The sequence below is a fragment of the Abramis brama genome (genome assembly GCF_963993115.1).
Source record: "Abramis brama genome assembly, chromosome: 2".
Taxonomy (NCBI): Eukaryota; Metazoa; Chordata; class Actinopteri; order Cypriniformes; family Leuciscidae; genus Abramis; species Abramis brama.
Genome location: NC_139964.1, coordinates 68521016 through 68547718, shown reverse-complemented (window position 1 = coordinate 68547718; position 26703 = coordinate 68521016). Strand labels below are relative to the sequence as shown.

The 26703-nt window shown below is 42.9% G+C and overlaps 2 protein-coding genes across 4 annotated transcripts in view; both read right to left on the bottom strand.

The window, feature by feature from the left end:
• Window positions 1-92: 92 nt before the first annotated feature.
• On the bottom strand, window positions 93-18202 carry grtp1a (growth hormone regulated TBC protein 1a). The gene is made up of 8 exons (XM_084105465.1): window positions 17723-18202; window positions 15043-15194; window positions 7119-7277; window positions 6351-6475; window positions 4226-4322; window positions 1414-1586; window positions 1148-1333; window positions 93-422 (listed from the first exon to the last, which is right to left on the bottom strand). The coding sequence occupies exons 1-8, from the start codon at window positions 17806-17808 to the stop codon at window positions 330-332; spliced, it is 1071 nt and encodes a 356-aa protein (XP_083961591.1). The 5' UTR covers window positions 17809-18202; the 3' UTR covers window positions 93-329.
• A 1895-nt stretch (window positions 18203-20097) lies between these two features.
• Window positions 20098-26703, bottom strand: part of adprhl1 (ADP-ribosylhydrolase like 1) — a 17151-nt gene continuing 10545 nt past the window's right edge. Inside the window, exons 8-9 of one of the 3 annotated variants that reach the window (XR_014604714.1) lie at window positions 21926-25283; window positions 20099-21878 (exon numbers count right to left, since the gene is read on the bottom strand). Coding sequence is in view for 1 of the 3 variants with exons in the window: in XM_084105428.1 (XP_083961554.1) it covers window positions 23147-25283 (2137 nt within the window). In the remaining 2 variants the exon portion in view is untranslated. Of the gene's footprint in view, window positions 25284-26315 lie in introns of those variants that run through there. The other 2 variants (XM_084105428.1, XM_084105429.1) reach the window with 2 other exon arrangements.

Here is a 26703-nt window from a genome sequence, read left to right as displayed (position 1 = left end):
GAGATTTCTATTAAATCTATTTCTCTTCGCTGTGAAGAGTTTGTGTAAAGATCACTATAGCACACACACACAACCACACACACACAGCCATCGGCGTTCTTTACAGTCAGTTTTATTTCACAGTATTATTGGTCTTAAACTAAGAAGAAATGATTGCGGTTCAGTCGAAAGCGCATCTCGAGTCCAGCATCTGTGATTATTCTACATCTATACACATTCTCAGAGTTCTACAAACGTAAGAAAATACACATCTTCATGACAGAGTCTGTTAGCGCACACTACTGAGCGAGCATCTGCAGACTAACAGCGGGAATGTTTGAGTGTTGACGTCAGGATTCTCCGGCTACGATCCGCGCACGGCAGCTCTCGCGCAGCTTCGACACGGTGGACTTGGAGAGACTCCCGGGATCCAGGAAGATCGCCTGGAAAACAGTGAGAAACCCTGCGGATCAGTAGGTAACTGATGACATCATATGCTAACTGAATTACCTCATCAGATTCCAAAAAATAAAATACTTGTGATTAAATTTCAAAATAAATAGTACAATTTTAATTGATTCTCCCCAATTCTTCTTTTTTTATCCTTTAAAGCTCCTGTACTCAATCATTTTATCCCTTAAGACTCATTTTTGATCACCAAAATTACATTTTTAAACGTTTTTTCCTTGAAAATAAACTGTGTTTTTGAGACTGTCTTTGGTTCACTGCAGTTTTAAGGAGAAAATACTCAGCAATGGTGTCGACTTATGAATTTATACATGGTTTGTCTTAAAGCGTATTAAAAACACCACATAGACACATAAACAACATTAAAAGCTGGATTTTCTAGCTTAGATCTAGGCAGGTGGAGCTGGGGAGGGTGAGGGGTTCAGACGAAATACCTTACAGAAAACACTCAACCAGACTCTTTTAATGTTGAGCAAGCAATCTCATTGGCTGCAGGATCAGCAGAGGCCAATCAGCTTGTGCCATGCAGTAATGATGTGATTGCTTGTAGATTGCATGTAAAGGACCGGTTTTAACTGACCATTTATTAAGATAAAAAAAAAAAGTTTTTTTTGATGATGATAATGTTCTAATCCAACCAAACCTGCCAAGAGTGAAGAGTGAAAACCCTTAAAATGATCAGTAAGGCTTTGAGTTTCACCTGCATGAAGGCGTGGCAGTCGTGGACGAAGGCTCCTCTGGTGATGCGTTTGAAACGCTCGCAGACGTCGGGCAGGTTCTGGGCCTGCAGGATCAGGTCCTGATGGTGTCGGATCAAAGTCAGAGCCACACGGAACAGGATCTTCGAGCCCTCGTAGAACAGACAGTCCCAGACCCGGAGCACCGTCTGACGGGAGCAGAAGCAGAGGGTCAGTGCGGAGCCGGCGGGTCACATGATCGCCGGGTCACATGATCACGCTTCCGTACCTCCACGGGCAGGACGTCGATGAACAGGCAGATGAACCAGCGCGAGACCACCAGAGACCACATGACCCCGTGATCCTGCATGAGCCGCCAGACCGCCGGAACCTTGAGCCGTACCAGCTCTCCCAGAACCTCCTGATCCGCCTTCAGACCCAGCATAGCCGGACCGTAGTAATCTGAGGGTGAGGAGGAACACCGTCAAACGCACACACACTCACATGCACACTCACTCACTCACAAACACACACTTCACACTCACACCATGGGTGCTTCTCAATATCCCTCCTCACTCCTCCATCCTATGACCCGGAAACCGATCAAGCTCAGCCATCTTGAAGGACGTCTCAATTCTCTAATTGCACCGCGAGGAGGCGAGGAATGAAGAGTGAGGAACAAAGAGTGAGGAACGAGGAGGAGGTGAGGAACAAGGAGTGAGGAACGAGGAGGCGAGGAATGAGGAGGCGACAAACGAGGAGGAGTGAGGAACGAGGAGGCGAGGAATGAGGAGGCGACAAACAAGGAGGAGTGAGGAACAAGGCGAGGAATGAACGAGGAGGCGAGGAACAAGGAGTGAGGAATGAGGAACAATGAGCGAGGAGATGAGGAGTGAGGAACAAGGCGGCGAGGAACGAGGAGGCGGCGAGGAATGAAAAGTGAAGAATGAGGAGGCAAGGAATGAGGAGCGAGGAACGAGGAGGAGGCGAGGAACGAGGAGTGAGGAACGAGGAGGAGGCGAGGAACGAGGAGTGAGGCGAGGAACGAGAAGTGAGGAATGAGGAGGAGGCGAGGAACAAGGAACGAGGAGGAGGCGAGGAACGAGGAGTGAGGAATGAGGAAGAGGCGAGGAACGAGGAGGAGGTGAGGAACGAGGAGGAGGCGAGGAACGAGGAGGAGGCGAGGAACGAGGAGGAGGCGAGGAACGAGGAGTGAGGAACGAGGAGTGAGGAATGAGGAGGCGAGGAACGAGGAGTAAGGAATGAGGAGGAGGCGAGGAACAAGGAACGAGGAGGAGGCGAGGAATGAGTAGCGAGGGATGAGAGGGGAACGAGGAGTGAGGAACGAGGAGGCAAGGAAAAAGGAGGCGAGGAACGAGGAGTGAGGAGGAGGCGAGGGATGAGAGAGGAACGAGGAGTGAGGAATGAGGAGGAGGCGAGGAACAAGGAATGAGGAGGAGGCGAGGAACAAGGAACGAGGAGGAGGCGAGGAATGAGTAGCGAGGGATGAGAGAGGAACGAGGAGGAGGCGAGGAACGAGGAGTGAGGAACGAGGAGGCAAGGAACAAGGAGTGAGGAGGAGGCGAGGGATGAGAGAGGAACGAGGAGGAGGCGAGGAACGAGGAGTGAGGAAGCTTCCAGAGGACTCATGAGCGAGGATGCATGGGTGTATCCTATGCGAAATTCTTTCTTGTCGAGAAACCTGACACAGGTATAAATTCTCCGCCCCCTTCACATCTGTCACAATAATTTTAATTTATGCTTTACCTTTGCAGTTTAAATAAATCTTATATCACACATACATCAACAGGGCATCTTGCTTTATCTTTATTATTTATTCATTTCTTAAAGAACCAAACTTTAACAACATAAGGGCAGATCCTTTGAGCGCTGCTGATGACGCTTTGAAGTGACGCTCGAGTGATCAAGAATATTCCAATATACAAATAAGCTTTCCTTCGATTCCATTTTCCCCCTCGCATCCTTCAGGGAGTGGAGCTGAGACACGAGGACAGGAAAGGAGGATGCACAAAGGTGGGCGTACACGGTGCGATTTTTACTGTTTTTACGAGCTCGCAGAAAAAAAAATTCACTCGGGAGAAATCGAGTGGAATCGGTGATGCTCGCATGGTCGCGGCTTGCAGCGTGTGAGAGGAATTACGAGCCGAGCCGAGCACGTTATGAGCACCTCCCCGACCTCCCGATAATTTTTAAACATGTTTAAAAAATTCGGTGAGTCGGCCCGATTTTCACCAGCTGTCCCCTATTGCTAAATCATACACAACCACGTCGATGGGGCTATACCTCAGTGGCAGCAACCATACAGTGTACACTGCGCATACACTGTCACACACACACACACTTTTCTTTCTCTCTCTCTCTCTCTCTCTCTCTCTCTTTTAAGTTTTTATGTTGAAAGGAATGGCACCTGTTCTATGCTTTTCAGCAAATCATTTGCACACACATTTCTGTTATTTTTCTATCTGAAGCTTTGCCTGCATCATGCAACATGACGGTCTCTGTGTTTAGCGCGAAAGCTCACGTGATTGCTGCCGGCTCGGGATAAAATTCATGCAGGACAGTCGTGCCGTGTACCAGCTGCTTTGACGCGATTATCAGTTAAACTGACTCGCAACGTGTGCAATATCTCACGACCTCCCGAGTGTCCGAACTCGCAATGTGTACGCCCGCCTTAAGAAATGAGAAGGACCCACTCACTCACTCTCACACTCAAACACACACTCACTCTAACACACACACACTCACACTCACTCACCCACCCACCCACTCACTCACTCACTCACCCACTCACTCACTCACTCACTCACACTCTTTCACTCACTCACCCACCCACCCACTCACTCTCTTTCACTCACTCACACACTCTCTCACTCACTCACTCACTCACTCACTCTCACACTCACTCAAACACACACCCACTCACTCACTCACCCTCAGACACACACACTCAAACACACACTCACTCACCCTCAGACACACACACTCAAACACACACCCACTCACTCACTCACCCTCAGACACACACACACACACTCACTCTCATTCACACACACACACACTCACACACACAGGAAACACACCTGGCAGGATTCTGCCCAGTAGCGCCTCCATCAGCCAGAAGGACGTCTCCTCGTCTTTACTGATGATGATCAGATATCCTGCGATGAAGTTCATTCCCTGCAGGAGGAAGAGTGTGAGAAACACCGACACACAAAAACAGAACCAAATTTAATTATATTGAAGAGAATTAAAACTGAATTAAAGTGCTAAAAAATAAGCAAAACATTTTATATAAAAAATAATTAAAACTTAATTAAATTTCTTTAAACAAAACATTTAATATTACAAGTAACTATAACTTAATTAAAAAACTAAAACCACAAAAAATGTAAGTTATCAGAAATAATTAAACTTAAAAACAAAAATTATAATAATTATATTGAAGATAATTAAAACTGAATTAAATTGCACAATTATTGAATTATATTGAAAATAAGTAAAACTTAATTAAAATGCCAAAAATAAAAAAATATTTAACTACATTAGAAATAATTAAAACTTATAGCTAAAAACAAAACATTTAATATTAAAATAATTAAAACAATTAAAATGCTAAAGGTAAAAATATATTTGACTATATTAGAAATAAACGTAATTTTTTTTAAACAATTTTTTACAAATATATTGAAGATAATTAAAACTGAATTAAAGTGCAGAATTATTGAATTATATTAGAAACAAGTCAAACCTAATGCTAAAAACACACAAAAAAAATCTTTAATTAAATTAAAAACAATTAAAACTTCAAATACAAAAACAAACAAAACAAAGTAAGCTGAAATAATATTTATTTTTCCCCTCAATAACATCCAGAATCAGATGAAGGGCACAAACGCTCGATGTTTCTCTTTTCTGGATCATGAGCGTCTCTCATCGACACTCAATCATTTGCATTGGAAATATTTTGAAAACTTTGCATTGGTTAAACAAACTGAAGCGCCGGTGGACACGAGATCCACGTATCCCAGCATGCATCAGAAGAACAGAAGATCCGTTACAGGTGATTCTCCTGAACTCAGCTTTATCCTGCTGTCCGTGTGTGTGTGTGTGTGTGAGAGAGAGAGAGAGAGAGAGAGAGTGTGTTGTGTGTGACAGTACCTGGCAGTATCCCACAGCTTTATTATGGTGTCCGTACGCCACCAGTGTGTGTGTGTGAGAGTGTGTGTGTGTGTGTGTCAGTACCTGGCAGTATCCCACGTACGGCATCAGTGTGTGTGTGTGTGTGTGTGTGAGAGAGAGGGAGTGTGTGTGTGTGTGTGTGTGTGTGTGACAGTACCTGGCAGTATCCCACAGCTTTATTATGGTGTCCGTACGCCACCAGTGTGTGTGTGTGTGTGTGTGAGAGAGAGAGAGAGAGGGAGGGGGAGTGTGTGTGTGAGAGAGAGAGAGAGTGTGTTGTGTGTGTGTGTGTGTGTGTGTGTGAGACAGTACCTGGCAGTATCCCACAGCTTTATTATGGTGTCCGTACGCTACCTGTGTGTGTGTGTGTGTGTGTGTGTGTGTGTGTGTGTGTGTGACAGTACCTGGCAGTATCCCACAGCTGTATTATGGTGTCCGTACGCCACCAGTGTATGTGTGTGTGTGTCTGAGAGAGGGAGTGTGTGTGTGTGTGTGTGTGTGTGTGTGAGACAGTAGCTGGCAGTATCCCACAGCTTTATTATGGTGTCCGTACGCTACCTGTGTGTGTGTGTGTGTGTGTGTGTGTGTGTGTGTGTGTGTGTGTGTGTGTGTGTGACAGTACCTGGCAGTATCCCACAGCTGTATTATGGTGTCCGTACGCCACCAGTGTATGTGTGTGTGTGTGTGAGAGAGGGAGTGTGTGTGTGTGTGTGTGTGAGACAGTAGCTGGCAGTATCCCACAGCTTTATTATAGTGTCCGTACGCTACCTGTGTGTGTGTGTGTGTGTGTGTGTGTGTGTGTGTGTGTGTGTGACAGTACCTGACAGTATCCCACAGCTTTATTATGGTGTCCGTACGCTACCTGTGTGTGTGTGTGTGTGTGTGTGTGTGTGTGTGTGTGTGTGTGTGTGACAGTACCTGGCAGTATCCCACAGCTGTATTATGGTGTCCGTACGCCACCAGTGTATGTGTGTGTGTGTGTGAGAGAGGGAGTGTGTGTGTGTGTGTGTGTGTGTGAGACAGTACCTGGCAGTATCCCACAGCTTTATTATGGTGTCCGTACGCCACCAGCACGTTATACAGCGCCGACTGCAGACACGGATTCGCAGACCGACGGAAGTGCACGTTATCTGGGAAGGTTCTGTGCAGATCTACACACACACACACACACACACACACACACACAGTTCATGCTGATGATGTTGCTGAACATGTAAAATTAGTAATGTGTAACATTTCCTGAAGTCATTAGATTAATAATTAATAATGATGTGAACATGTTAAAGGGATAGTTCACCTAAAGATAAAATTAGCCCATGATTTACTCGCCCTCGAGCCATCCTAGGTGTATATGACATTATTCTCTCAGACGAACACAATCAGAGTTATATTAAAAAATTTCCTGACTCTATTGCAACCATCAGATTGAAGCTCAAAAAAGTGCATCCATCCATGGTAATAATGCACTTTTATGGACTTCAAAACCAGCCATTCTCTGCCATTATAAAGCTTGGAAGAGCCAGGACATTTTTTAATATAACTCTGATTGTGTTCGTCTGAGAGAATAATGTCATATACACCTAGGATGACTCGAGGGCGAGTAAATCATGGGCTAATTTTATCTTTAGGTGAACTATCCCTCTAACTAACTAACATCACCACATGTATTTTAAATTAGAAGTTTTCCTAAATGTTTTACATATGCAGTATTTTGCATACAGTTCTGGAACAGCAGGATAAACTGAGTGATCAAGTGTGTTTGTGTGTGTGTGTGTGTGTGTGTGTTGATCTGACCGGTGCGGATGCTCTCCAGTAGTTTAGGGTCGTGTTGTTGGTCCAGTAGTGAGTGATAATACCCAGGGTTCCTCTCCATCTTCTCCCGCGCTCCACTGGACTCCATCCACACCAGCGGCCGGTGCTCGTTGGGAACGCCTTTCCGTACGAACCGCTTCACTGCGTCAACAACACACACAGAGCCACTGTCAGAACCACCGTCAGAACACACACACACAGAACCACCGTCAGAACACACACACACACACACAGAACCACTGTCAGAACACACCCACAGAACCACCGTCAGAACACACACACACAGAACCACCGTCAGAACACACACACACACACAGAACCACCGTCAGAACACACCCACAGAACCACCGTCAGAACACACACACACAGAACCACCGTCAGAACACACACACACGCACACAGAACGACCGTCAAAACACACACACACACACACAGAACCATTGTCAGAACATACACTTTCAGAACCACCGTCAGAACACACACCCACAGAACCACCGTCAGAACACACACCCACAGAACCACCGTCAGAACACACACCCACAGAAGCACCATCAGAACACACACCCACAGAACCACTTTCAGAACACACACTTCCAGAAACACCATCAGAACACACACTTTCAGAACCACCATCAGAAACCACCATCAGAACACACACACACACACACACACAGAACCACCGTCAGAACACACACACACACACACGCACACACAGAACGACCATCAAAACACACACACACACAGAACCATTGTCAGAACACACTTTCAGAACCACCGTCAGAACACACACCCACAGAACCACCGTCAGAACACACACTTTCAGAACCACCGTCAGAACACACACCCACAGAACCACCGTCAGAACACACACTTTCAGAACCACCGTCAGAACACACACACACAGAACCACCGTCAGAACACACACTTCCAGAACCACCGTCAGAACACACACACACAGAACCACCGTCAGAACACACACACACAGAACCACCGTCAGAACACACACACACACAGAACTACTGTCAGAACACACACACACACACACACACACACAGAACCACCGTCAGAACACACATACACACACAGAACCACCGTCAGAACACACACCCACAGAACCACCGTCAGAACACACACACACAGAACCACTGTCAGAACACACACACACACACACACACAGAACCACCGTCAGAACACACACACACACACACAGAACCACCGCCAGAACACACACACACAGAACCACTGTCAGAACACACACACACACACACACAGAACCACTGTCAGAACACACACACACACACACAGAACCACCGTCAGAACACACACACACACACAGAACCACTGTCAGAACACCCACATACACAGAACCACCGTCAGAACACACACCCACAGAGCCACCGTCAGAACACACACACACACAGAACCACCGTCAGAACACACACCCACAGAACCACTGTCAGAACACACACACACACACAGAACCACCGTCAGAACACACACACACACAGAACCACTGTCAGAACACACACTTTCAGAACCACCATCAGAAACCACCGTCAGAACACACACACACACACACACACACACACAGAACCACAGTCAGAACACACACTTTCAGAACCACCGTCAGAACACACACACACACACGCACACACAGAACGACCGTCAAAACACACACACACACAGAACCATTGTCAGAACACACTTTCAGAACCACCGTCAGAACACACACCCACAGAACCACCGTCAGAACACACACTTTCAGAACCACCGTCAGAACACACACCCACAGAACCACCGTCAGAACACACACTTTCAGAACCACCGTCAGAACACACACACACACACAGAACCACCGTCAGAACACACACTTCCAGAACCACCATCAGAACACACACTTTCAGAACCACCGTCAGAACACACACACACAGAACCACCGTCAGAACACACACACACAGAACCACTGTCAGAACACACACACACACACACACACAGAACCACCGTCAGAACACACACCCACAGAACCACCGTCAGAACACACACACACAGAACCACTGTCAGAACACACACACACACACACACAGAACCACCGTCAGAACACACACACACACACACACAGAACCACCGCCAGAACACACACACACAGAACCACTGTCAGAACACACACACACACACACACACAGAACCACTGTCAGAACACACACACACACACACACAGAACCACCGTCAGAACACACACATACACAGAACCACCGTCAGAACATACACAGAACCACCGTCAGAACACACACACACACACACAGAACCACTGTCAGAACACCCACATACACAGAACCACCGTCAGAACACACACCCACAGAGCCACCGTCAGAACACACACACACACAGAACCACCGTCAGAACACACACCCACAGAACCACTGTCAGAACACACACACACACACAGAACCACCGTCAGAACACACACACACACACACACAGAACCACTGTCAGAACACACACATACACAGAACCACTGTCAGAACACACACCCACAGAACCACTGTCAGAACACACACACACACAGAACCACTGTCAGAACACACACATACACAGAGCCACCGTCAGAACACACACACACACACACAGAACCACCGTCAGAACACACACCCACAGAACCACCGTCAGAACACACACACACACAGAACCACCGTCAGAACACACACCCACAGAACCACCGTCAGAACACACACACACACACACACACACACACACAGAACCACTGTCAGAACACACACACACACACACACAGAACCACCGTCAGAACACACACCCACAGAACCAATGTCAAGTTTATTTCTATAGCACAGTTTAAAACAACTTAGAGCTGACCAAAGTGCTTTACACAACTACAAATTATAACACCATTCACACAAAGAACAAACAAAAACAATAAAAGAGATTCTATTAATCTCTATAATACATTAAAAGTCAAAGAAAACATAAGAGTTTTCAGCTTAGATTTAAAATCAGAGAGTGTTTGAGCGGTTCTAATACACAGTGGCTTTTCCACAGTTTGAGGGCAATAACAGAGAAAGCCCGATCCCCTCTCATGTTCAGTCCTGCCCTAGGAACAGTCAGCAGCCTACGATCTGAAGATCTGAGGGATCTCGATGGCTGGTGTATGGACAAAAGGCTTGACAAATAAGTAGGTTCCAGTCCGTTTAAGGATTTAAAAACCAATAAATGGATTTTAAAATCAATTCTATAATGAACAGGAAGCCACTGAAAAGACATTAAAATTAGGGTAATATGTTCACGCTTCCGTACACCCAACAAAAGTCTAGGCGCAGAGTTTTGCACCATTTGAAGTCGAGAAATAGATCGTTGGTTTATTCCTACAAAGAGAGAATTGCAATAATCAAGTCGGGTAGAGACAAATGCATGAATTACCTTTTCAAAATCTTTAAGGGAGAGCCAAGGCTTAACTTATCCCAAAACTCTTAGATGGTAGAAGCTGAGTTTAACCCTAACTGAGTTTACCTGCTTGTCAAATTTAAGGGAGCCATCAAATAAAACACCTACGTTTTTTACACACGGTTTATAAAAGGCAAGATAACTGCTCCAAATTAAGATTTTGAGCATCACGCCCATTCATTTAAATTAAAAAAGTTTAGTGACATCCAACGTTTTAGGTCAGTTAGGCAATCCAATAAAGGTTGCAGTGCATTTGAATCATTCAGTTTCATTGGCAGATATATTAGAGAGTCATCTGCAAAACAGTGGAAAGAAACACCATGTTTCCTAAAGATGGTGCCTAACAGAAGCATATACAGAGAAAAAAGAATAGGACCTAGAATAGAGCCCTGAGGAACACCAAACATAAGAGGAGCTGCAGCAGATGAAAACTCTCCAGGACAAACAGAAAAGCTTCTGTTCGACAGAAACGAATTGAACACTGTGGAGGGATCAAAGGAAATGCTCTAAAATGGTTCAAGGCGGGAGATGAGGATATTATGGTCTATAGTATCGAATGCTGCGCTCAAATCTAATAACACAAGAATAGCATGATCACCCGAGTCCACAGTTAAAAGAATGTAATTTAAAACTTTCAACAGAGCAGACTCTGTGCTGTGATATTTCCTAAAACTTCAAAAATGTGATTCGTGTTCAAATAACTCTGTAGTTGTTGAACTATTTTCTCGATGATTTTCTAAATAAAAGGTAGTTTGGAAATTTGTCTAAAATTTGACAAGTCAGAAGAATCTAGATTTAGTTTCTTAATAAGAGGTTGGACAAAAGCATGTTTCAAACCCTCTGGCATAGTCCCTATGATAAGGCACTTATTAATTATGGACCATAAACTAGGTCCGACAGCATCTAAAACTTGTTTAAAAAGGTATGTAGGAATCTTGTCCTGTGGTAGGCTTTAGCTGATTGCCCACACAAAGGAAATGGGGTCAAACTGGGCTAAAACACTGGAACAAGTAACTGAGTCAGATGGATCAAACAATGGTGGTTGAATATGTGATCCAATATTTGCAATCTTGTCTATAAAGAAATTTAAAAAATGATCACAAAGTGTTTGTGACGAATTTGGGAGAACAACCGAAGATGGATTTATAACAGAGTTAATTGTAGAAACTAGAATTTTTGGCCTATGACATTTTTTTGTAATGACCTCTGAAAAAAATTTAGTCCTAGCGGCTTTTACTGCTTTTTGAAAGGTTGACAGTGAATCTCTTAACATTTCAAGACAGCTTGTCTTTTTTCCACCTCCGTTCTTCTACTTCTACAGGTCTGTCTTAGGGAACGTATACTATCATTTAACCAAGGCTCTGATTTTGGTTTAATAGTTTTCTGTTTTAAGGGAGCAATATTTTCCAGAATATTTATACAGGTAGAATTTAATAGAGTAAGATGTTCTTCAGCACTCAATGCCTCTAAGGGACCTTCTAAATTACAAGACTTAGATGCCTCTTTAAAGGCTGCGGAAAAAACTGCCCCGGTGTCAGCACAAATTTTCCGAGACCATTTTGTAAAGGTCTGAGGGTTTACAGATGGACAACAGAGAGAGGTTGTAAATATTACAGGTTTGTGGTCCATAAAACTGGCATCACAAGTATCAATATCATAGATGGATAAGCCATAAGACAACACAAGATCCAATGTATGACCTAGGGTGTTTGTGGGGCCTTTCACTAGCTGTTCAAACCCAAAACAATCAACAAGAGTTAAAAAGTCTTTTGCCAAAGAGTTCGAGGAACAACATACGTGTATATTAAAATCTCCTAGGATTAAAAGTCTATCGTAGTTCTGGATAATATCTCCCAGATAGGCAGCAAAATCATCAATGCAGTCTTTGTTTGGTTTAGGAGGTCGGTACACCACCGCTATCATCACGGGCTGAGGCAAGTCCATTATTAGAACTTGGAACTCAAAACTCAGATAGGTATCCCTTGTTTGAACACAGCATCTACATTTTTGCTTTAAAATTGATGCTAGACCTCCACCCTGCCCCGTAGACCGAGGGGTGTTAAAAAACATATAGTCAGGAGGTACAAGTTCAGAAAAGGGACTTTGATACCCAGGACTTAGCCATGTCTCTGTAATGAAAAGAAAACCCAAGCTGTGCGAGGTGATAAAGTCATTTAGAATAAATGTATTGTTTACCATAGACCTCGCATCGATCAGAGCCATCCTTCGTCATCTCCATGGTGAGTTTCCCAGCGCAGCAAATTTCAAATTTTGATGATTCCCTCCACCTCGACGAACACACAGCAGTCGTTGACAGAAGCTATTAGCAAAGTGTGTTGGAAGCACAGGCCAAATCCACTCATGCCGTAATTCCAGAGAGCGCCGGGATACAGAACAATCGTAGTTTTGTTCAGATGCCTTCACATCCAGCCGAACCTGGGTCGCAGACCAAATCAGCCAGGCGGGACTTTAGAGCAACTAAAATACCCCGCGCTTTCCTCGTCTTCGGCTGCGTTTTCGTCGATGCACAGCACTGGGCTGTCGAAGTAGAAAAGCCGGAACAGACAACAACACGGGAGGAGATACAGGCGTGAACTGTTCTAGTCGGGACTAGACAGCTCTTTGAATATAAGCTGAATATTTACAAGGGTTTGATAATTGTACGTCAGCAAAGTTGAGATGTTTGGAATTAAAAGCAGAAATAGAAACAGAACACACACACACAGAACCACCATCAGAACACACACACACAGAACCACCATCAAAACACACACACACAGAACCACCATCGGAACACACACACACAGAACCACCATCAGAACACACACACAGAACCACCATCAGAACACACACACACAGAACCACCATCGGAACACACACACACAGAACCACCATCAGAACACACACACAGAACCACCATCAGAACACACACACACAGAACCACCATCGGAACACACACACACAGAACCACCATCAAAACACACACACACACACACACACACACACACACACAGAACCACCATCAGAACACACACACACACACACACACACACAGAACCACCGTCAGAACACACACACAGAACCACCATCAGAACACACACACACAGAACCACCGTCAGAACACACACAGAACCACCATCAGAACACACTCACACAGAACCACCGTCAGAACACACACCCACAGAACCACCATCAGAACACACACCCAGAGAACCACCGTCAGAACACACACACACAGAACCACCGTCGGAACACACACACACAGAACCACCGTCGGAACACACACACACAGAACCACCGTCAGGACACACACACACACACACAGAACCACCGTCAGAACACATACACGAACACACACACACACACACACACATAGAACCACCGTCAGAACACACACACACACACAGAACCACCGTAAGAACACACACCCACAGAACCACCATCAGAACACACACACACACACACACAGAACCACCATCAGAACACACACACACAGAACCACCGTCAGAACACACACTTCCGGAACCACCGTCAGGAACACCCTTATGGAATGAAAATATATATCTATATGAATTATTAATATATTAAATGGTTTAACAGTATATTTGAAAATATACAGAATAATATATTGTGTTAATATATTGAAATATACATAAGGAATTGCCGCTTTTCAGACACTTCCAGAACGACCGTCAGAACACACACTTCCCATGTGCTTCTCTACCGTCAGAACACACACTTCCCTTCTCAGAAGAGGATAAAGGGATCGTTCATTCTGCGACATTTCAAATCTGTGACTTTATTTCTTCTCATGAAAGAGGATCTTTTGAGAAACGTCTGTTTCTCGTGAAAGTCAATGTTCAGAGTATCAGCTTTTGTGTTCAACAGGAGAAATAAAGTCATACATTCATGGTCATTGTTGGGTGAACTGTCCCTTTAAATGGAGAAAAGCACATGATCTCATTCAGATCGTACAGTGTTACTTTTGGGGATATTTTATGGATATTCAATTTAATTTTATCAATCAATAAATTCCACTAGAAACAAACCTTGTTGTATTATTTTAATTTAATACTGTGAAGCTGCTTTGATACAATCTGTATTGTGAAAAGCGCTATACAAATATACTTGACTTGACTTGACTTTAGTATCATGAGATATTATTATAGTTTGTGTTTAAATATTTAGAATGTTTTGTTTTCATGTTATAGTTTTAATAATTTAATACACACTCACACGCACACTCACTCAAACACATACACACACACACACACACTCTCTCTCACACACACATACACACACTCACTCAAACACATACACACACACACACACACTCTCTCTCACACACACATACACACACTCACTCAAACACATACACACACACACACATACACACACACTCACACTCACTCACACACACTCACTCTCTCTCTCTCTCTCACACACACACCCTTCAGGTTCCGGTCCACGCGCCGCTTCCCCTGCAGGAGTTTGGACCACTTGATGGATCTTCTGGTGAGAACGGCCAGATACTCGGACATCAGCTCCTCGTACGACTCGTAGTCAAAGTCATCGGAGCGCTCGAAGCCGTACGGATCCACACTGCAACACAGGCCGACACGTGATCTCATTGACTCAGGTGTGTGTGCAGGTGAGCAGATTACGTGACGCATGACGCACTACCGAGGGTTAACTGGGTAAACGGAGTCAGGGGTGGAAACTGAAACACAAACAAGCTTCACAATCTCAGACAAACATATCTAACAAAGATCTGCGTGACATTAGGAAACTCCTGGGGAAATTGACACCTGTGTGTGTGTGTGTGTGTGTGTGTGCGTGCGTGCGTGTGTGTGTGTGTGAATTTCATGTTTAATTCTGTTTCTGTTTCTTGCTTTTTCTTTGTAATTGTTTGTAAAATTTATTAGCAATGTGAAAATTACGGAAAGCCAAAAATCATGCTTTAGTAAATCTTAATAATGGAATATAAAGTCAAATTACCAAAAGCATGATTTTGTTCTTATTGGGATGGAAATGGGCTTTCATAGAAAATAGTTTGCTATTTTATTTTAGTTTGTCACTGCAGTATGCAGTGTAGTATAGTCAGGGGTGCACATAACATTTTTGGTCTTGTTCTCAGGGGAGAACCTGGGGTTGTTGCTTGGTCCTCACATTTTCAAATGCAATTTTTCCTTAACCCACCTCATGCGAGGAACAAATTAGAGGGATGCATGGATAATGTCATGTGACATGATTCACATGAACTTTAATTTCAACTGAAAATTAAGAGAAGAAGTGCAACAGAATGTCTGATCTTTAAAACCTTGTAACTTTCAAAATAACATAACTGTTTCAAGCTCTGGAAATTAAATGTGCAAATATCTGCTTTTCTAACTCTGAAAACCAAAGAAATGACAACTTTAAAGCGCTTACTAGAGTTACTATCTTAAAGCAAGCCTATCCAACACCACAGATTGCGCTGCCGCGGGAAGTGGGGGTGCTGCAAAAAATGCAACTTAGTCCAGTGCGACTTAGGCTATATATGTTTTTTTCTTCCTCGAGGCGCATTTTTTGACTGATATGTATAAAATATAAAATAGGCTACGGTAAGTTATTTATTCTTTTTGTGCAAATGTCCCATAAAGTCCCATCCTTTAAGGATTCATTTATCTCCCATTGACCGGTCCATTGCATTACGAATAAAAGCAGAATCAATTAAGTCAAAAATATAATGTGCAGTCAGGTGGCTGGAGTGTGGGCGCGTTTTTTGACGAGTTTTATAGTCTTGATATTGTTTCTTATTCAAAAGTGGTGACGCCCAAAAAAAAAAAAAAATCAGCACCCCCAACCTAAAACCTCTTCCAGCGGCCCTGCACCTATCTATCCCCAAATCTTAGGTATGCAAATGAGGGTTGCGGCAATTCATCTGGTACGCATTGTTTAATTGGGTAGCGCATGCGCACCTGCGCACCACTTATGTGCACCCCTGAGTATAGTGTAGTATAGTGCGCAGTGTGCAATATGTAGTATAGTATAGTATATAGTGTAGTGCGCGGTATAGTAAGGAGTGTAGTGTAGTGTGTAGTACAGTATAGTATTAGTGTTGTGTAGTGTGCAATATGCAGTGTTGTGTAGTGCAGTGTAGTGTAGTGTTTAGTACAGTATAGTGTAGTTTAGTGTAGTGCAGTATAGTGTGCAGTATAGTGTAGTAGTGCATTATGCAGTGTAGTATAGTGTAGTATGTAGTGTAGTGTGCAGTATGCAGTGTAGTAGTGCATTATGCAGTGTAGTATAGTGTAGTATGTAGTGTAGTGTGCAGTATAGTGTAGTGTGCAATATGGTGTAGTGTAGTATAGTGTAGTATGTAGTGTAGTGTGCAGTATCCAGTGTAGTGTGCATTATGCAGTGTAGTATAGTGTAGTATGTAGTGTAGTGTGCAGTATAGTGTAGTGTGCAATATGGTGTAGTGTAGTATAGTGTAGTATGTAGTGTAGTGTGCAGTATGCAGTGTAGTGTGCATTATGCAGTGTAGTATAGTGTAGTGTGTAGTGTGCAGTATGCAGTGTAGTGTGCATTATGCAGTGTAGTATAGTGTAGTATGTAGTGTAGTGTGCAGTATAGTGTAGAGTGCAATATGGTGTAGTGTAGTATAGTGTAGTATGTAGTGTAGTGTGCAGTATAGTGTAGTGTGCAATATGGTGTAGTGTAGTATAGTGTAGTATGTAGTGTAGTGTGCAGTATAGTGTAGTTTGCAGTATAGTGTAGTGTTGTATAGTGTGCAATAAGGTGTAGTGTAGTATAGTGTAGTGTGCAGTATAGTATTGTGTGCAGTATGCAGTATAGTGTAGTTTTGTGTAGTGTGCAGTGTAGTATAGTGTAGTTTGCAGTAAAGTGTAGTGTACAGTGTAGTAAAGTGTGTAGTATTTTGTAGTATAGTGTAGTGTGTAGTATAGTGTAGTGTAGTGTAGTATAGTGTGTAGTGTAGTGTGTAGTATAGTGTGTAGTGTACAGTGTAGTGTGTAGTATAGTGTAGTGTAGTATAGTGTGTAGTGTACAGTGTAGTATAGTATAGTGTGTAGTGTACAGTGTAGTGTGCAGTATAGTGTAGTATAGTGTAGTGTAGTGTGCAGTACCTGGCCGCTCTCTCTCTGGCGTTGCTCGGCACATTAATGCGCAGCTGCGGCTGATTGGAGCTCCGCGTCCCGTTGCGCGTCTCCATGATCAGTGGTCAGTGATCCTCAGACTCAGAGCTCCGGGACTCCATTCACAGCAGATCCGCGGCGCGCATGGACACGGCTGATACCCTTCGCTCCAGGCGCGACGCAAATGACTCTCTCCCGCGCGTCACGCAAGCCAAACTTTCCCCACGCCACAGTAATGGCCCCTGTCTTCTCCCGCGGGACAGAGAGCCGCGGATCAGGTCAACCTGTCACGCGCGCCGGTAATAACAGCCGCACTGAGCAACAACACTCCAACTTTATCAAAGCACTCTTGTAGTTGGTGTTTTAAACGCGCGTTTGGTCGCCGGGCGCGCGCATCATCCACGCCGAACACTTTGCCAAGGAAAACGATTAATTTCTCCAGGGAGCTCAAGTGCGCACGTCAATCAAACCGAGGGGCGGGAATATGCGCTCAAAGACCACGCCTCTCGCCACGCAATCTCTCACCCCAGTGCAGAGGGGGCGGGGCTTTGTGCGCAACGGTCACGCCTCTTCGTCACGAAATGTTTTTTAGGAACATTTAGAGGAGCGAATAAAACAAAGACTCTTGTGTGAGTTTGTCTGTAAGCAGCAGCTCCCGCGTGAGAAAACAGGTGACTGCAAGTTTACTGACAAAAAAGACCTTGGATGTATTACTTCAATCAGTTTTTAATCTTTTAGACCCCAAAATATGATCATCATCGCCAGCGATCCTTTATAAACACTGAAAAATGAATATTATAAATCTAAAATTTATTTATATTAGGTTATATTCTTATTTATTTTTTTATTCACTATAGTAATGTATAGTTAAATGTATTATTTATTTATATTACTCAAAATGATTTATATAATTATACATTATTAATACATGAATTTAATCTAATATATTAATAACTAATCATTTTTATACATTTTATTTATTTATTTTAATGTAAGTTATGTACCTATTTAGTTTGATCTTTTTATTTATTTATTTATTTTTTTTATTTTTATTTATTTTTTTTACAGGTTTTGGACACACTTTAATCACACTGACATTGAAATAAACAAGGTTTTTGAAAAATATCATGCATTAAATAACAAAAAAAGGTTAAGACAAGTGTCTTGATTCTTGGCCTCAGACTTGTGGCCCCTGTGTATATTACAGTATCACGGTATTACAGTCTGTATCATGGAGCCACTACAGTTAAAGTTAGTCTGCTGGTCATTATAAAGGTTCAGTATAAATAAGAGGCTGTATTTTCTGCTGGTTTGATCAGGTTGATTGTGTCTGTGCTGTTTCTGTCCTGGTAAATCCCGCTGATCCGGGTCCAGTTGTGGCCGGTGAACTGAGTGGATTAACCACAGACATTTGATTATTCCAGGAACACAGACGCCCTGTTTCCGAAGGCTTGTTTTCTTTGAACTGACGGATGATTTGCTGTGTTTTGAGATGTAAATCTGCTGTTATTAAAGTGCCTGTCTATTCTGGTCAGTGTTAACCGGCTGAAACGAGTTCTACATCCAGCATATGCAGCATCTTAAACTAGTGGCGAACTAATCCTGATCAGATTAACTGGAACACATGCTGTGATCTGACAGATGAGATGAACAGCAGATATAAAGCAGTGTGGGTCACGTGACTCTCCTGTGGTCTGACGCACCTTTATTGTGATCAGGGTGTGTCTGTGTTTATAGAGTTTAACCCGTTTCACACGCATGAAACGCTCATATAAGAGACGTTGAGAAGCAGATGTTGATCATGACTGAATGTGTTCTTGATGGTTTCTATAGATTTGGGGCCTGTTAGTTCACTTTACTATTTACTAATCCAAACTCCTTTTTAGTTATTTAGTTTTAGTTATTTCGTTTTCCTACGACTCAGAAACCGCATCAGTGAACAGGAGGAATCTGAGGAACAGAACTGGAAAAACCCAGAACTCGCACAGACTGGAGTGTGTTTCTGTGGCGTCAGGGTTTTGCATTGTTTAAAATAAACACAAGTGGATTTGCATGAGCCCCACAGACACTGTTTAGTGTATGGAATATATTGTTTGATGTGTAGACAAACTAGAGCTGCTAGTTTCTAATATGAGATCATGATTCTTCTGAACGAACAACTAAACAAAATAACCTAATTTTACTAGAGGTTCTGACAAAATGTTAATTGCTGCAGTCTATTTAAAATGTTTAATTCATTTAAATTAAAGTTAAAAAAAAATCATGAATGAATCAATGACTCACATATAAATACTTGCTTCATTACTGGATGAATCAGCATTTTTGAACAAATCTCTTGAATGATTCAATGACAAATAAATTTTTTTAACAGTCTCTTGGGAATGTTTATTTGATCTGAATGAATTATTTAAAAAAGGTTGAATGAATGATTCAATGACTCACTCATAAATACTTGCTTCATTACTGGATGAATCAGCGTTTTTGTAGCCACTTGTCGCCACCTACCGGTGTAACAATGTAATCGATATAACAGTTGAAGCGTCATGTTACTTTCAAAAGGTGATTTACACTATTTTGATCACTACCGTAGACATCAGTGTTTATTTCCGAACTATTATCTTTTATCCCAGTACTTCAGTGATAATAAGAGTATTTGAAACAGAAATAGTGATACATGATAACTGCTTTCTCTGGGTCAAATGCAGATCTGAACGTTCGATGTGATCGTACTTGTCCAATCGTTGTCATTTAGGAATGAGATTGTGTGGGCGTTTGAATCGAGGTCGCGATCTTTTAAACGATTAATCGTCCAGCTCTAAAAGCGCGTTCACACCAATGACGATAAAGATAACGGCACAGAGGAACGAGATTTTTGGAAACATTTTCAGAACGATTTTGTTTTTCCGCTGATGAACGATAAAAACATTGACAGCCAATCAGAATCCATCCTGCTCTAAAGAGCTCGAGCTTTTAAAGCGACAGACGATAAATACAGAGAGCGATATTGTGCGTTAGTGTAGACTCTAAAATAGGGGCTGTTTACACAACACTGTTTTCAACTAAAAACGTAAAACTTTTTATGCGTTTTGGTCGTTCGTTTACACGACAACGGCGTTTTGAGTGCCTGAAAACGCAAACTAGTTTCAAAGTGCAAGTTTTTGAAAACTGCGTATTACGTGTTCAGTCTATAGTGTTTCATCGCCATCTACTGGCCTGGCAGCCGAATACTGTGTTTTTAATAGTTTTCGCGGATCTGTTTTGGGGATCGTTTTGATAATGGTTTCATCTGTACGCGAAAAACTCAAAGGAAAATCTTCTCCGTTTTAAGCATATCGTTGTTGTTTAAACGTACGTACCATAGTTATCGTTCTGGGTGTGAACGTGCCTTAAACCCGGCTAACAAAAATATGTTCTTATAAGGTTTTGCAAACGTTCCCATTAAGTTATGAAAACGTTATTGGTGAATGTTCTCTTAACATTTAAAATATCTAGTTTTGAAAACGTTATATACAGTGGGGAGAACAAGTATTTGATACACTGCCGATTTTGCAGGTTTTCCTGCTTACAAAGCATGTAGAGGTCTGTAATTTTTATCATAGGTACTCTTCAACTGTGAGTGACGGAATCTAAAACAAAAATCCAGAAAATCACATTGTATGATTTTTAAATAATTAATTTGCATTTTATTGCATGACATAATTATTTGATCACCTACCAACCAGTAAGAATTCCGGCTCTCACAGACCTGTTAGTTTTTCTTTAAGAAGCCCTCCTGTTCTCCACTCATTACCTGTGTTAACTGCACCTGTTTGAACTTGTTACCTGTATAAAAGACACTGTCCACACACTCAATCAAACAGACTCCAACCTCTCCACAATGGCCAAGACCAGAGAGCTGTGTAAGGACATCAGGGATAAAACTGTAGACCTGCACAAGGCTGGGATGGGCTACAGGACAATAGGCAAGCAGCTTGGTGAGAAGGCAACAACTGTTGGCGCAATTATTAGAAAATGGAAGAAGTTCAAGATGATGGTCAATCTCCCTCGGTCTGGGGCACCATGCAAGATCTCACCTCGTGGGGCATCAATGATCATGAGGAAGGAGAGGGATCAGCCCAGAACTACACGGCAGGACCTGGTCAATGACCTGAAGAGAGCTGGGACCACAGTCTCAAAGAAAACCATTAGTAACACACTACGCCGTCATGGATTAAAATCCTGCAGCGCACGCAAGGTCCCCCTGCTCAAGCCAGCGCATGTCCAGGCCCGTCTGAAGTTTGCCAATGACCATCTGGATGATCCAGAGGAGGAATGGGAGAAGGTCATGTGGTCTGATGAGACAAAAATAGAGCTTTTTGGTCTAAACTCCACTCGCCGTGTTTGGAGGAAGAAGAAGGATGAGTACAACCCCAAGAACACCATCCCAAACGTGAAGCATGGAGGTGGAAACATCATTCTTTGGGGATGCTCTTCTGCAAAGGGGACAGGATGACTGCACCGTATTGAGGGGAGGATGATGGGGGCATGTATCGTGAGATCTTGGCCAACAACCTCCTTCCCTCAGTAAGAGCATTGAAGATGGGTCGTGGCTGGGTCTTCCAGCATGACAACGACCCGAAACACACAGCCAGGGCAACTAAGGAGTGGCTCCGTAAGAAGCATCTCAAAGTCCTGGAGTGGCCTAGCCAGTCTCCAGACCTGAACCCAATAGAAGATCTTTGGAGGGAGCTGAAAGTCCGTATTGCCCATCGACAGCCCCGAAACCTGAAGGATCTGGAGAAGGTCTGTGTGGAGGAGTGGGCCAGAATCCCTACAGCAGTGTGTGCACACCTGGTCAAGAACTACAGGAAACGTGTGATCTCTGTAATCGCAAACAAAGGTTTCTGTACCAAATATTAAGTTCTGCTTTTCTGATGTATCAAATACTTATGTCATGCAATATAATGCAAATTAATTACTTAAAAATCATACAATGTGATTTTCTGGATTTTTGTTTTAGATTCCGTCTCTTACAGTTGAAGAGTACCTATGATAAAAATTACAGACTTCTACATGCTTTGTAAGTGGGAAAACCTGCAAAATCGGCAGTGTATCAAATACTTGTTCTCCCCACTGTAAAACGTTAAGGGAATGTTTTCTCTATTTCATCATCATTCAACATTATGGGAATGTTACTTTTGAATGTTCTCTGAACATAGTAGTAGCATTTAAAAAACGTTAGACGAACATCCAATTAAATTTTCAGAAAAACGTTCCATGAACGATGTATAAATAATGTTTTTGTGCTAACGTTTTGAGTATGTTTGAGTATGTTTGTTCATAGCTTTGAGAGAACCTTGCCAGAACATTATGACTTATGTAACATAGAAAGTTTATATTTTTGGTATAATAAACATCAAATGCATGTAAGAGTCTTCAGAAGTTGAAGGTGTCGGTGAAGCGGATGGTTTTCGGGATGTAGGAGCGTCTCACTGAAGGGTCGCAGTAGTTGATGCTCCTGTACTTCGCTATTTCTACCGTCGGAGGATGACATGGGTTCTCCTCATTCATTCTTTCTGAACACTCCTCTGAACGCTCTTCTGAAGGCTCTTCTGAACGCTCTTCTGAACACTCCTCTGAACGCTCTTCTGAAGGCTCTTCTGAAGGCTCTTCTGAACACTCCTCTGAACGCTCTTCTGAAGGCTCTTCTGAACACTCCTCTGAACGCTCTTCTGAACGCTCTTCTGAACACTCTTCTGAACGCTCTTCTGAACGCTCTTCTGAACGCTCCTCTGAACGCTCTTCTGAAGGCTCTTCTGAACGCTCTTCTGAACACTCCTCTGAACGCTCTTCTAAAGGCTCTTCTGAACGCTCTTCTGAACACTCCTCTGAACGCTCTTCTGAAGGCTCTTCAGAACGCTCTTCTGAACACTCCTCTGAACGCTCTTCTGAACGCTCTTCTGAACGCTCCTCTGAACACTCCTCTGAACGCTCTTCTGAAGGCTCTTCTGAACGCTCTTCTGAACGCTCTTCTGAACGCTCTTCTGAAGGCTCTTCTGAAGGCTCTTCTGATCTCTCTTCTGAACGCTCTTCTGAACGCTCTTCTGAAGGCTCTTCTGAACGCTCTTCTGAAGGCTCTTCTGATCTCTCTCCTGAACGCTCTTCTGAACACTCTTCTGAACGCTCTTCTGAAGGCTCTTCTGATCTCTCTCCTGAACGCTCCTCTGAACGCTCTTCTGAACGCTCTTCTGAACGCTCTTCTGAACGCTCTTCTGAACGCTCTCCTGAACGCTCTTCTGAACGCTCTTCTGAACGCTCTCCTGAACGCTCTCCTGAACGCTCTTCTGAACGCTCTTCTGATCTCTCTTCTGAACGCTCTTCTGAAGGCTCTTCTGAGCGCTCTTCTGAACGCTCTCCTGAACGCTCTTCTGAACACTCCTCTGAACGCTCTTCTGATCTCTCTTCTGAACGCTCTTCTGAACGCTCTTCTGAACGCTCTTCTGAACACTCCTCTGAACGCTCTTCTGAACGCTCTTCTGATCTCTCTTCTGAACGCTCTTCTGAACACTCCTCTGAACGCTCTTCTGAACCCTCTTCTGATCTCTCTTCTGATCTCTCTTCTGAACGCTCTTCTGATCTCTCTTCTGAACGCTCTTCTGAACGCTCTTCTGATCGCTCTTCTGAACGCTCTTCTGATCTCTCTTCTGATCTCTTTTCTGAACGCTCCTCTGAACGCTCTTCTGAACGCTCTTCTGATCTCTCTTCTGATCTCTTTTCTGAACGCTCTTCTGAACGCTCTTCTGATCTCTCTTCTGAATGCTCTTCTGAATGCTCTTGTAAACGCTCTTCTGATGAACATTCCTGCTTGTGTTCTGAGGTTGTGACTTGCGGCAGATCTTCTCTCGGCTCCTGTAGGATCTGTGTGCGCGTTTCAAAAGTCTCTCCCAGAGGTTTCGGTGAGTAAGTCCAAACCTCAGGATTCAGGAGCCGTCTCTCACTCATCTCTGGGCTGAAGGCCTCACTCAGGTCCTGTGCTCCTGTTTGACGTCTGTGTTGCTTCAGGACAGGTTTTGATTTGCTGTTGCGTTTCTTAATCTTGTGTGTTGAATGGTTTAGAGTCTCAAACGCTTTGATGATGCTGCCTAACGTGCTTGTGTTTCGCGTGTGTGTTTGTTTCTTTGCGTCCTTTTTCTCCGCCGCTGCTGCAAATCTGTCCAGCACCTCCTGAACCCGGGAGGCTTTTCTCTTCATCCCAGGTCTTGAATTGGCTCTCATCCCGTTTACGTCTGTAATGTGATGTTCTCTGTTCTTCAGAGATCCCACTTCTCGTCTGCGGGAGACCATCGGCTTCGGTTCGCTCTTCAGGAACCTGGAGCGCAGGAGCTGGAAGGAGGAGAGACGAGGAGCGGCTCGTGCTGGAGGAGAAGCTGGATGTTCCCGGGTCTGGAAAAGCAAAAGATCCTCCAGGATCGTCCTGATCTCCGGAAGCGTTGAACGATCCAGGATCAGCCGCTTCACGATTCGCCGGTCCAGCGCCGAGACGACGGAGGACGAGCAGTCGTCTCTCTGAGATCTGTGGAGTAAAAGTGTGTTTCTGTGGAGCCACATATTTTAGTAATCATCATCAGGTGCCATTCAAAAGCTGAAACACCCGTTCTGAACATTAAACTACCATGAAGATGGTACTTTAAATCCGTGTAGCAGCTGAATTTTTGTGATATCAACTTCAAATTTGGAACACAACTTGGTTAGACGACGTACAGCTTTGATTTTCTAGCGGTTTTAAAGGACAAATTACTTTGTGAAATGTTTAGTTCAGTGCATTTGCTTTACATAAAAAGTCAAAATTATAAGATACTAAGTCATTATGAGATAAAAAGGAAAAATAATAAGATAATATGGCATAATTATGGCATAAAAGTAGAAATTATGAGAAGTCGTGAGATAAAAAAGTCACATTATGAGATAAAAAGTCATAATATATGTAAGATTAAAAAATTAAGTCATAATGATAAAAAGAGCTCATTAGCACATTATGAGCTAAAAAGTGAAAATAATGAGCTTAAAAAGTAAAAATTATGGGATACAAAAAGTCAAAATATGAGATTAAAGTCATAATTAGGACAAAACTATTTTTTATTTTTTGTGACTTTTTACTGTCAATATTAATGTCAGATAAAAAGTCATAATTATGACAAAAAGTCAAAATAATAGCATTCTAAGTCAAAATGAGATAAAATGTCAATGACATAAATCAAAATTATGAGATACTAAGTCATTATGAGATGTTGATCTGATTGGTCTGATCACATCACAAAAAATGTTGATGTGATTAATCCAGGCCAAATTATTTTGTAAAATCTATATTTTGTATAAAATAAAAATGTTCAGTTCAGTGCATGTGCTTTACAGTACACCGAAACTTCTACAACTTTTTACACTTTCATTTTTTGAAGTGCTTTCACACATAATCTGCTAAGTTTCTTCTTTAAAAAGAGATAATTTATGAAGCACAACCATTTAGGTTCAGATCTGTGATCAGAAAGAGGGGTGAAAGTTAACAGGTTAATACATGTGACATCATCAGCTAAAGGAAAGAGTTGTTGATGAAGCCAATTAGTCTTTAATTAAGGTTCTAGGGAAAGAGTTTCATGTTCAGTGAGTCAGTGAAGAGCTTATACATAAGACTTCAAATGAATCTTTGATCTCTGAATGAATGAACTGAAAGCAGTGTCAGTCACTGAACTAGCCCCACCCACCACCACTCTGACCACACCCATTCTCCCATAAACTCCTTTTAACTGGTATAATGAGAAATATTTGATATGCTAATAAACAAGAGAAACCATTTTTATTAGATTTAATGATGTTTAAACAGCCAGCCGATCATAGTCAATAAAGGATAGTAATAGTCAAAGAGTTTACAGCACAGGGAAGAGTTTGGCGCCACCTTCTGTCACTCGAGTTACTCAGATTTGTAAGATTGTATCACC